This window comes from Galeopterus variegatus, unplaced genomic scaffold (assembly GCF_000696425.1).
Source record: "Galeopterus variegatus unplaced genomic scaffold, G_variegatus-3.0.2 Scaffold664, whole genome shotgun sequence".
Lineage (NCBI taxonomy): Eukaryota > Metazoa > Chordata > Mammalia > Dermoptera > Cynocephalidae > Galeopterus > Galeopterus variegatus.
This window is the reverse complement of record NW_007726775.1, coordinates 134,971-147,654: the sequence shown is the minus strand read 5'-3', so window position 1 is coordinate 147,654 and position 12,684 is coordinate 134,971. Positions and strand designations below refer to the sequence as shown.

General features: G+C 55.7%; 1 protein-coding gene across 1 annotated transcript; it reads left to right on the top strand.

Moving 5' to 3' along the window:
- Nucleotides 1–7: 7 nt before the first annotated feature.
- Nucleotides 8–12,409, top strand: FBXO41 (F-box protein 41; the record flags this gene model as incomplete). The annotated part of the gene is made up of 12 exons (XM_008571162.1): nt 8–495; nt 2,422–2,647; nt 3,141–3,214; nt 3,437–3,795; nt 4,579–4,820; nt 5,042–5,157; nt 5,273–5,425; nt 5,619–5,714; nt 7,234–7,352; nt 7,532–7,690; nt 8,962–9,077; nt 9,189–12,409. Coding segments are annotated over 12 exons (2,211 nt in total), but the record flags the coding sequence as incomplete, so codon positions are not given.
- Between the last annotated feature and the right edge of the window lie 275 nt (nt 12,410–12,684).

The window sequence follows — 12,684 nt, the reverse complement described above, 5'->3', positions numbered from 1 at the left end:
CGTGCCGGCCGCCGCCGCGCGATACGCGCTGCGCGAGATCGAGATCCCGCTCGGGGAGCTCTTCGCCCGCAAGTCCGTGGCGTCCTCGGCGTGCTCGACGCCGCCGCCTGGGCCCGGTCCTGGCCCTTGCCCCGGGCCTGCCTCCGCCTCGCCCGCTTCCCCTTCGCCCGCCGATGTGGCCTACGAGGAGGGCCTGGCGCGCCTCAAGATCCGCGCGCTAGAGAAGCTGGAGGTGGACCGGAGGCTGGAGCGGCTGAGCGAGGAGGTGGAGCAGAAGATTGCGGGCCAGGTGGGCCGGCTGCAGGCCGAGCTGGAGCGCAAGGCGGCCGAGCTGGAGACGGCGCGGCAGGAGAGCGCGCGGCTCGGGCGCGAGAAGGAGGAGCTGGAGGAGCGCGCGTCGGAGCTCTCGCGCCAGGTGGACGTGAGTGTGGAGCTGCTGGCCTCGCTCAAGCAGGACCTGGTGCACAAGGAACAGGAGCTGAGCCGCAAGCAGCAGTGAGTAGACCCTCAGGGCCCTGCGGGTGGGAGTGCCCGTGGGAGTCACTGTGCCACCGCCACCACTATGAACGTGCCTCATTATGTTTGTGTACGGGGCCATGGCTTTGTAATGTGGGATCTGTGGCCACGAGCAGGTAATGGTGGTATGTGTGGGGCCAAGTGTTGTGATGGTGTGTTTGAGACTATGAGTACATGTCAGTGTGACCATGTGCCTGTCGGTGAAGACTGTATGTTTTTCCTCCTTCTCTATCGCAGCCGAGACCAACCCCTTGCACTTTGGCACCAGGTCCTCTTCCCTTTTGCCTGCTCAAAGATGTAGCTCAATCCTCTTCTCTCCCCTTTTCATCATCAGATTTCCCTTTCTACGTATCACTCCTAAAAGTGTGAGGACATGATGTCATTTCTCCCATCTGCCGTAACCCTACTTCCCCTTGAGCTTCTATCCCGTTTCTCTCCTCCTTATAGAAAAACTCTTTGTGAGTATTTTTTATATTCCTTGTCTCCAATTTCTTTCCTCACTTTCTCTCTTAAACCCCCTCTGATTGGGATTTCAGCTCCACCACTGTCCTCATGTCACCAATGACCTTGATGATGCTAAGGCCCCATCATCATCTTACTTGGCTCATCTGCAGCATCTGACATAGGTGATCCTTGAAACACTTTCTTTTTTTTTTTTTTTTTCCTTTTTGTCTTTTTTCGTGTCCGGCAACGGATCGCAACCCTCAGTGTCGCGCCCTCGGACCGGGACCAGCAACAGGATCGCAACCCTCGGTGTCGCACCCGCACCTCGCTCAGCCAGTGAGCGGGAACCGGTCTGTATGTGGGATCCGAACCCTCGTTGGGAGCGCCGCTGCGCTCCCAAGCGGCGCACTGTAGCAGTGCACCACCGGGCCGGCCCCTTGAAACACTTTCTTTACTTAGCTTCCAGGACACTCTGCTGGGATTTTCTTCCATCTTTCTATATGCTCTTTCTCAATCTTCTGTGCTAGTTTCTCATTTCTCTGGTCTTTAAATGTGGGATTATGAACTGTGTAGATGTTATTTATTTGTTCTCATTGCAATATAAGCCCCACGAAGGCAGGTTTTTTTCTGTGGTTTACTGCTGTTTCCCCAATGCCTAGAACAGTGCCTGGCATCTAGAAGGTGCTCAGTAAATGTTGACTAGATGTATGAACAACCGTAAATGCATTTGGGAGTAAATACATGCCTCTGTGTGTGCTGTGTTTGTGCAACACCTGGAGGTTGCTGCACACTATATGCTTCTGCGTCTGAGTATGTTTCTCTATATGGTGATGTGATGTGCATATTTTTTAATGTTTCTGAAAGTGTGTGTGCATGAATGTGTCAGTGGGCTGTGCTTCCATAGTTCTTTGTGTGTTTCAGACTGTGAATGTGTACCTGAGCACGAACGTGATATCAGTGTGCGGGACTTTGCCTGGGGACTGTGTGGGGATATGTGATGTGGCTGGGTGGCTGTAAGTGTGTGCCCAGGAGTGTTGCTCTGTTGGGAGGCTATGTGTTGAGGCCACATGTAACTGAGCATGTCTGTACGTTTTTGTGTGGGGCAGATGTGTCCGGTTGTGGTGCATGGACGTGTGGGAATCTGTGTGTGCCTGGAGGTGATTGTGTGTGACCGAGGATGCCTATGAGTATTTCTGGAGAGAGCAGCGGTGTCTAGTTGTGCATCTGGGGTTGGGAGGGTAGGGGGTGTGTCTGTGTGTGACTTGGAGCATATGCCTACATTTCTGTGCGTGCCATTGTGTGAGGCTGTGTGCCCGGCCTGTTCCACGTGGATCCCTGTGACCATGAGCAGACACAGCAGGCAGCTGTGCCTGTGTGGACCCCCACCGGCCAGCCTCTCCTCCAGAGGGTGGGTGGGCAGCCAGGCCAAGGCTCTGGGGTAAGAGACTGCTCCGGGTCCAGGGAGGTGGTGCAGATTGACCAGTTCCTGAAGGAGACGGCAGCACGGGAGGCCAGCGCCAAGCTGCGGCTGCAGCAGTTCATTGAGGAGCTCCTGGAGCGGGCTGACCGCGCTGAACGGCAGCTGCAGGTCATCAGCAGCAGCTGCGGCAGCACACCCAGTGCCAGCCTGGGTCGTGGAGCTGTGGGCGGGGGCGTGGGGCCCGGGGCCCGGAACCCAGGCAGAATGGTGAGTGCCCACCTACATTCCCTCCTCCACCCGCACACCTGGCTCCCACAACCTCCCCTCACGCACGGCCTGGCATCCCCCCACAGTGCTCCATGCTTGCCTTCTGTGGCTCTTCCCCCACAAGCAGACTCCAGGCCTGAAGCACGGGTCCAGGAACAGGGGAGCCCCCCTGATTGGGCAGGAATGATGGCCCCTGAGGCTGTAGCATGGTGTGATCCAGGGCCCTGGCCCTCAGAGTCCCAACTCTGCAAATGAGAGCCCAGGAGCCACAAGCTGGGGTCTGGGGCACTGGAGGGGATGGGGAGAGGGCTGGTGAGCCTGCCTCTCTGGGCTACCTGTCTGTCCATTCGTCCATCTTTCCCAACTTTTTTCCTTCTTCTCTCTCCTTTCCCTCCTCTCTTTTCTCCATCTTGTGCCCTGTTTCTCCTGCTATTGCCTGCTCATCCTAATGCCTCCTCTGCCCCCCTCTCCCTCCCGCTCCGGGGGCCCACAGCGAGAACACCACGTGGGCCCGGCCGTGCCTAGCACATATGCAGTGTCACGGCATGGCTCCTCTCCCAGCACAGGGTAAGCCTCGCCCTACATAGCCCACTCTCACCACGTCGGGGGCCTGTCTCTTCCTCCTGCCCCCATCTTCCTTGGGTCACCTGTGTCTGCCTTTCCACACTCAGAGGGGGATTTTGAAAAGCAGGGCGGGTGGGTTGCCCTTGGCTGGTGGTTGGGGCAGATGGAGGGTTTGGGTAGGTCTGGTGTCCCTCGCCCCTTACTATCTGGTCCACCCTGCCCCAGGGCCTCCAGCCGCATGCCAGCTGCATCCCAGAGCTCAGGCTGCTATGACAGTGACAGTCTGGAGCTGCCCCGTCCAGAGGAGGGGGCTCCTGAGGACAGTGGCCCTGGGGGCTTGGGCACACGGGCCCAGGCTGCCAACGGTGGCTCGGAGCGGTCCCAGCCCCCTCGCAGCTCAGGGCTGCGGCGCCAGGCCATCCAGAACTGGCAGCGCAGACCCCGACGACACAGCACTGAGGGGGAGGAGGGTGATGTCTCGGACGTGGGCTCCCGAACCACCGAGTCAGAGGCTGAGGGCCCCTCGGATGCCCCCCGCTCTGGGCCTGCTATGGCTGGGCCATCGAGCAGCTGCCGGCTCTCAGGTAAGTCCTGGGATGTTGGGCAGAGAGGCCAGCCCTTCCCAGGGTTCCTAGCCCTCTTGGGGAACACGGGGCTGAGACAATGAATCTCCTGGGCTCCCGTACCTCCCTTCCCTTTCCCCAGACTTGCATACCCCTCCTACACAGCGCCCTCCAAGCCTGGGCCATGCCACAGGCAGGGTTGCAGCAGCACATGGGTGCTCAGGTTGTTACCTGCACAAGGATGCCACATCCAAAGGGGGTCCACTCACAGAGTGGGCTCAGTGGCATGTATAGAAGAGTAGTTGAGTGTTGACTTCAGACTGTGAAGCTCCTGGCATGGTGGGGGTGAGCCCCCTCCCACATGCACACAGGCCATGCACATATGTGGGTGGCTTTGGAAGTTAAAGGGTTAGGGTCAGGGGTGACTGTGCTCTGGGCAGACCCTTACATCCTTTGTGTTCCCAGAGGCCAAGTTTAAACTCTAGCCCCCAACCCCTTTCCTTCTCCAAATCTGACTCAGTTGTCTCAGTAGGGGGTGAGTTTGGGCTGTTGTATAATATGTCCTTAAAAATACAGTTTATGTGAGGAAGAGCCCCTTTTTCTAATTTGTAAAATTAGGGATGGGGATACTGCAGAGGAGGGTGAAGCAGAGGCCCCTTGTCACTCCCAAGGCACTGGTCTCTCAGCATGGGTCTCTCATGCCCATTCTTCCTGCAGCTCCTACCCTGCCCCAGGACCCAACCCAAATCCTCACATTGTCCTTAGACCCTCCACACTCACCTTTGAACCCCCTGTATTCTGCAGCCCGCCCTGAGGGAGGCAGTGGGCGGGGTCGGCGAGCCGAGAGGGGCAGCCCCTCGCGCTCTAACGAGGTCATCAGCCCAGAGATCCTCAAGATGCGAGCCGCCCTGTTCTGCATCTTTACCTACCTGGACACGCGCACACTGCTGCATGCCGCCGAAGTCTGCCGGGACTGGCGCTTCGTGGCCCGCCACCCTGCCGTCTGGACCAGGGTGCTGCTCGAGAACGCCCGTGTCTGTTCCAAGGTGCCTGCCCCTGCCTGCTGCCCCACCCTGCTGCAGACCCACCTTTTGCCCTGGATAGAATCTGGCCCCTCAGGATCAGGTGTTTGTCACCCTTACAACACCCCAGCTCTAGCCTTGCTCCCTGAAACACTCTCATGGGGCCTCCTATGCTGGGACTGGCCCACCTCCAGCCAGCCAAGCTCAGACGCCCTCGTCTCCAGATAACCTCCCTGTGCCCGCAGTTCCTGGCCATGCTGGCTCAGTGGTGCACCCAAGCCCACTCGCTGACGCTGCAGAACCTGAAGCCCCGGCAGCGGGGAAAGAAGGAGAGCAAGGAGGAGTATGCCCGGAGTACCCGGTGAGGCCTGCGGTGATGGGGGGTGCTCCTGAGCCACAGACCTGGAATTAAGTGGGAATGCTTCCAAGAGGAGGCAGAAGCCCCAAACAGCTCCATGACCTCTTGTCATCCCCAGGGGCTGCCTGGAAGCAGGGCTGGAGTCTCTGTTGAAGGCAGCTGGTGGGAACCTGCTGATCCTGCGCATCTCCCACTGCCCCAACATCCTCACTGACCGCTCGCTCTGGCTGGCCAGCTGCTACTGCCGCGCCCTGCAGGCTGTCACCTACAGGTGGGTCCAACCCGCCAGAAGCAAGGCCCATGCCCTCTCAGCCTTGGGTCCCAAGGGATCCCTAGGCACTGCATAGCCTTCCCCCAGAGTTCTCAGGCAAAGGGGCCCAAGAGCTCTGTGGCCTGAGGGAAGGAAGTCTTGGTGGGAGCAGAGGCCACCAGGGTGGGCAACTTCAGCTTTATCTTTTCAACAGGAGTGCCACAGACCCTGTGGGTCACGAGGTCATTTGGGCCCTGGGCGCAGGCTGCAGAGAGATTGTCTCCCTCCAGGTGGCGCCACTTCACCCCTGGTGAGCCCTGGCAGGGATGAGGTTGGAGGGGTGTGGGGTTGAGGATTGGGCAGATCTGAGCCCATTCCATAAGCTGTTGGGGAAACAGATTCACACACTTTAATCTGTGTATTGAAGCATTAGAAGCATGGCTTTAAAATTAGACCTGAGAATAAGAGTTTAAAAAGAAAAAGAAAAGAAAAAAAAATCAAACCTGGGGTCGTGTCCTGGTTTACTGGCAGTGTCACTTTGGGCAACCCAGTCATGTCTTAGTTTCTTAACCTGCAAAGTGAAGATGATATTAGGAACCTATTGACCTTACCAGGGCTGTTGCTGGCTCAAATGAGATCATGTTCACAAAACCTTCAGGACCCACAATTCAGTAAATGCTAGCTGAAATAGCCAGTTCAGATCCTTATAATAGCCAGTCTCCAAAACAAAACAAAATAAAAAAAAAAACTAGCCCGATTTGTCTGGCAGTTCAGGGAGGTCAGTATATAACGTATTAAAGAGCTGGTTGTTAGAGAATCTAAGGTGTGGAATTGTTCCTTGCTCTGCTTGAAATTTGTGAAACATACCAGACTTTTCAGCTCCCTGAACCTTGCCCTCCAACCCTCTCTCCATGTGACAGCTCCCCCCAGGTCATCCAGTGTGCCTTCACTAACCCGCTGGCAGAATGTGTCACTGCTCCTCTGCCCTAATTCCTACTGTGCCTTGTCCTGACCCTGCTGTCATCCATTTTGCAATCATTTCTCTACACAAGTATTTCAATCCCCTGTACTAGACCTGCAGTTCTCAGGACAGAATCTGAGAATGTCCATTTCAGTAGCCCTGGTACCAAGTGCATAGCAGATGCCAGAGAGATGTCTGTTGCCTGGGCTAATGTGGAGGGATGAAATGTTCAGAGAAATGGCAAGTTTGGTGTGAATGAAGCGGACGGAGCCAAGCAGCAAGTGTGGAAAGGAAGGTTGGAGCAAGGTGTGGAAGGGCTTTGCTCCATTTAGGTTTTTGCATTTTATATAGAAAGTACTGGGAAGCTATTGGGGGATTTTAGATTTTAAGGAAAGGATTAAGATCAGACTAGTAATGTTCTGTGTCCCCCACCAGTAGACTGTCCACTCCTTGAGGACAAGGATCATGACTATTTTGTAACCACTGTATCCCCAAGACCTAGCTTTCTTGTTCTTGGCTGTCATAGACATGTGGTAACCATTTGCTGAATGACAGAGTGAGCAAATGTAGGAATGAATGGCTCACTGTCAGCAGTGTGGAGGATGAATTGGCAGGGAGACTGTTACAATCCAGATGAATGTTGATGGTGGTCTGAACTGTGGGCTCAAGACTTACTCAGGAACCAGAATCTGCAGGACTTGCCAGGAGATTGGGGGAAGGAGACAGGGACAATCCCAGTTTTCTGACTTGACCAGCTGGGTTGTTACTGGGGCACTTGCCTGAGGCAGAGAGGGGTCCCACAGGAGGAGCAGGCTCAGAGTGTCAGGCATTCAGAGGCTTCGCTAATGCCCCCCTCCCCATTTTCCAGCCAACAGCCTACACGCTTCAGTAACCGCTGCCTGCAGATGATTGGTCGCTGCTGGCCTCACCTCCGGGCCCTGGGGGTTGGGGGTGCCGGCTGTGGGGTGCAGGGCCTGGCATCACTTGGTGAGTCTTTCCTTGGGACTGGTGTGGGAGTTGGTGAGAAGCAGGCAGGGGTGCCAGGATGCCCTGTGAAATCCCACAGGGGCTCGGGTCCGCAGCCTGGGTGGTGGTGGGGGCCCCAGGGTGCTGGCCAGGAGGTGACCTGGGGAGTTTGTCAGCAGGGCTTCCCTTCTTCTTCCTAGCGAGAAACTGCATGCGGCTGCAGGTCCTGGAGCTGGACCACGTGTCAGAGATCACCCAGGAGGTGGCGGCTGAGGTCTGCCGGGAAGGCTTGAAGGGACTGGAGATGCTGGTGCTCACGGCCACCCCTGTCACCCCTAAGGCCCTGCTGCATTTCAATAGTGAGCAATGGGGGAATGCAGGGCAGGATATGACTGTCACCTGTCTCTATGCCCTGTCAACAGGTAGCATAACCAGTTCCCTGTTGCTCCTAATCAGCAAGCAGCAGCACTGAGGTCAGACTGACCAGGGTCCTTGTCCTGACTTTGCCACCAGTGCCTTCTGAGGCCATTGTGGCATTCAAGGCTCTCCAGCATGTGGTCCAGATAGTTCAGTTTAAAAGATATTTGTTGCCTGTCCATGTTGGGGACACAAGCTGTCCAGTACCACTGGCCACCACTTGAGCCTCCCACCGAGGGCAGAGACAGGAGGACAGACAAGAGCACAGGTTCTGAAGCTGGACTGACCTAGGTCCAAGTTCTGGCTGTACTGCTCATTTAGCTTGTGTGACTTTGGGAACATGACCATACCTCTCTCAGTTCTGTATTCCCATCTTCTAAGCTAACTTTCTAGAATGGGTAAGAGGATTCAATGAGATAATGTATATAAGTCAAGTCCCCCCAGAACAGTTTTCAGGGTGAATATTCTTCTCTCCCTGGACTCCAAGTCATGCCCCCAACTCTGTCAAACCACCCCCTCCACTTTTAGTCACCCCTCCACTTTCTTTGAGGACACAAGTACCCAGAGCTCAGGCTGCTCCCACCCAAATGAAACCATCGTCCAGGACTGTTTGGTCCCTTGGAGGTCCTCATGCCCTGACTGCCGAAGGTCCTTGACCATCTTATGTCCAAAACCCTCTTCTTCCCTCCTGGTCATGCCCTAAACCTTACCACCAGAACTCAGCCTCTGAAATCATGATCTCCAGGCCTTTCTTGGCCTCCTGACCTTCTTCCTCTGCCTCTCCCTGACCTCACAGCAACGTTCAGTCCTTTAAGCCCTCTGTGCCCACCTTGTTTGCTCTTGGTCTCCACTCCTTCCTGCTCCAGCCTAGACCCATCAGCCTTGCCTCACCCACTCTGTTCCTTGTGACTGATTTCCAAATGCCCAGGCCATAGTACAACTGTCTCCTCTGCCACGGAAGTTACTAGAGCCCTTGAACAATTGGCTGTTGCTGTCTCATCCTCCCAGGGTCCACTACAGCCTCTCCTCTTCCCCACCTCACTGTCTGCATTCTCCTTCATCCAGTCATGAGCCCCTGGACGGCATGGGTCTGCTTCTCTTCGAGTTCCCAGTGGCTGGCATGTGGTTGTCTCTCAGTGGGTGTCTGCTTTCATTAGTTAGCGAGAGGAGAGGAGCCCATTGCCCAGGCCAAACATTCCCCCCCACCCCCCAGGCATTTGCCGGAACCTCAAGTCCATTGTGGTCCAGATTGGGATTGCCGATTATTTCAAAGAGCCCAGCAGCCCTGAGGCCCAGAAGCTGTTTGAGGACATGGTGACGAAACTCCAGGTGAGGGGTCAGCTCTATCCCTAAGCTGGGGCTGGTGACCTGGGTAAGTGTGGCAGGAGGGCCCCACCTGCCTGGCTGTGAGGGAGAACTAACCCAGGGTTTGGTTCACAGGCCCTGCGACGTAGGCCCGGCTTCTCTAAGATCCTGCACATCAAGGTGGAAGGTGGCTGCTAACCCGGGTTGGGGGCGGCAGGGCCCCTGCCAGCCCCACACCAGGGCACTCTCTTTGGACCTCTGGAGCGACCCTGGTTTGGACTAGACCTTTGGAGGCCTAGTGTTATCCCTGGCTTCCAGGGAGGGGTTGACAGTCTCCTGTCCTTCTCCTGGAACAGCAGAGCAACAGACCTGACCCAGGGCACTGCCTCCCCAGGGCATGGGCTTGGACGGAAGCTGCCCTCCGACCCCCACCCCACCCCCACTTCTGGCACAGCCAGTGAGGAGCTGTTACCACCAGCACCTGGTGTCATCGCCCGGAGGATCTGCAATAACCACCCAGTGGCTCCTCAGCCGCTCAGGCAGGCCTCTCCTTCCTGAGGCCCAGCCTCCCAGTCAGGGGCCTCTGCCAGGCTCCAGGCCAGAGGGGGCTCCACAAGGCAGCTCAGACTTGGCAAGGAGGGCTCTTCTTCTCCCCCTACCCTGTTCCAGCCCTCTGTGGGGCACTGCTTCAGACAGCCTGCCTAGGACTTGGGTCCACCTTCTCCAGGGACAACACAGGCAGCTGAAAGCTGGGGGGCCGGTGGTACAGTGGGAGTGTGGGGGTGAGCTTGGAAGGAAAATCAGACATGTAGAATTTCTTCCAGGATGAGCCCACCCCTCCCAAGTTGGGGAATCACCAGGTGGAGAAAACTTATTTATACTGTAAGAAAAGACAAGACCACTCCTCTCAACTGCCACATACCCCACCATGCAGAGCTAAATTCTGAGCTAAAAGGTGCATGTTTCTAATACCTACAATTTATTCCTGAGGGACCCTCTGGAAGGTCAAGGTCCCAGCCCTGGGAAATCCTGTCAGCAGTGAGAACTAGTTCCCATCCTTAAGGAATCTCCTCCACATCCAGGTGCTTGGGCAGGAAACTGATGGCCTTTGGGTCCCTAAGGCTGTCTGAGGGAGGCACTGGGCTGCCTTCTGTGCTGGGGCATGGAGGAGGTTGGGAGGAGGGTGACTTGCTTTGTTTCCTTGTCTGGTCAGCTTGCTTGAAGATGTGGCCTTGGCACATGTGACCCGTGGGGCCACAGAGGAGGAAGAGCATTCTTAACAGACTCACTCCCCTTTCCTCAGTCTCCACTGGCCCCATGGGCTGAGGGTTGCATTGAGGGTCCTCACTGGAATATCCACTGTCCCCAAAGAACCAGGTCCCAGTATCGAAGTTCCAAAGACTGAAGACTCCCTACTTCCTCCTCTCAGAACTCCCCCAGTGGCTCAGGGGCCGTGGGTCCTGCCAGCCTTCATTTGCAAAGTTCTTTCAGACATCTAACCTAGATCTTAGGGTTTCCTTCTCTCCTGTACAGGATCAGCTCCCAGCCCTAGCTATTAGGTCTCTGGTTCTGGCTGGGGCTGGGGGTCCCATTGTTTCCCAGTCCTCTCCAGGGACCCCGACTTCTGCCACAGCCTAGCTTGAACATGAAAACTCAGCCCTGGGTTACCTTGTAATGAGACCTCCAGAGCTGGGACCCACAGGCTCAGCAACGTACCCAGCTCTCCCTGGTTCTACTACCTAGCTCTGTCCCAGCTCTTTTCATCATTGCTCTCTGACTTTCCTCTTGTGGCTTCTTCTGTCCCTGCCCTTTGAAGACCTGAAATACCAAGGGTGTCATGTTGGCAACTCTATCCAGTCCTGCATGAAGCCTTGGCTGTGTGAGGCACACCCCCATTCCCAGCCCAGAGCAACTGTTCATCGGCTCCCACCTCCCCAGCCCTGTTCCCAGGAGTCACAGGATGGAGAAGCAAAACTTTCCTCTGCCAGCTGCCTGGAAGGGAGGTGCAGATCTGCACAGGGCCTGGCTGCCCTGGGTGTGTCTGTCCCACCGTGCCAATCACACCCCTACTGTAGCTTCTGCTCCCCGTGACCCCAGGACCAGAGGTGCTGCCCTCCTGTCTCCTGGACAAAGCACAAAGGGATGCCCTGCTTGTCCTGAGCCTGCCCAACTAAGGGACTTCCTCTGCCCCAGGGAGCCTCCATCCCTAAATACAAGCTCTGGGCAATTTATCCCTGGGTGGTACCCATGGAATGCCTGGCATTGGCCCTGAAAAAGGAAGTTGGGGTGCACAGTGAGCTAGGGTGGGAGAAAGGTGGTGCTGAAAGGACTGATGCTAGTCGTAGACTCATTCATTCATTCACTCAGTCATGCAGTAGTACTGAGCACCACCATCACTAAGGGCAGAACAAGACCTTCTCCTGCCTGGTGGTAAGTCCACCTTCCACAGGTTTGGCTGTCTCCAGGGAACCCACTAAGTCCTCCACCCTTGTATTTTCTGGCTCTGTGTGAAAGATGTGTGGGAGTACATATTGCTCAGGCCCAAGCCCTTGCCAACAGGAAGGACAGGTCACGGCGTATCCCATTGCACATGCACCCCTGAGGCTGACAGTTGTGCACCCTGGCCTTCATGCATGCCGTGAGAGCTGGCAGCATGTACCCCTGCCTCCCACTGCCAACTTGATGCTGTTTTGTTCTCTCCTCGGGAGGAGCCCAGCTGCTGCATGGGGAGCTTTTGCTTGCTGGGATGTTCCATTTATTCACTTCCTTAGCAACTGTATAGCTAGGGCTGGAGCAGGGACGGAGGGCCTGGCCATTCCTAGAAGCACTTCATCCCATCTTCACCCACCCAAAGGGGAGCCCTCCTCCAAATCTCATATCTAATAAGAAGCAAAAAAAAAGGAGTATCTGGGAGGGCAAGCGGAGACAGGCCCTTCTCCAAGGGGCTCCAGGTATGTGGAGATCCCATGGGTGGTGGCCACTACATGGGCCTACCTCCCTGCCCCCTGCCATACAGCCCAGCCCCAACACCCGGGAGGTTCGGCATATTTGGCTTGAGTACTTCATGCTTTATTAAGGTTGCTTCCCCACAGGACTGGCAGGAAGTAAAGATGCACGTATAAGGGTACTACAGAAAGTTTGTGGGCAAACGGAATTAAAAGATAGTATGAATCTTTCTGTGAACTTTTTGAAGACCCCTTGTACGTGCATCCCTAAAGGAAAAAGAATGGATTGCCCAGAACCAAGGCTGTTCACTGGCCAGAAGAGACCACCTGAGGTCAAAGTAGCTCATGTTTTCTTAGAGCTGTGGAGTCTGAGCCAACCCCTCAGGAATTGCTTCAAAAGGAAAAAAAAAAAAAAAAAAAAAAACCTCTTTTGCAAGGCCTGCTACATTTGGCTGTTCTTTGCCTTTGGGTCCTGCCTGTCCCCTTGGTCCTGGTCTCTAATCATCTGGGCCACAGGTGGGGAGCCGCACAGGCCCCAATCCCTCTAAGGCGCTAATATGAAGGAGACCTTCCCAGGGTGATTATTGGTGCCAAAGACCCAGTTCCTGGTGGACTTGGAGTGAAAACAGAGGACGGAGAGTGGGTGTATGGTCCAAATGCCCAGAGTAGTTAACTCTTAAAGGATG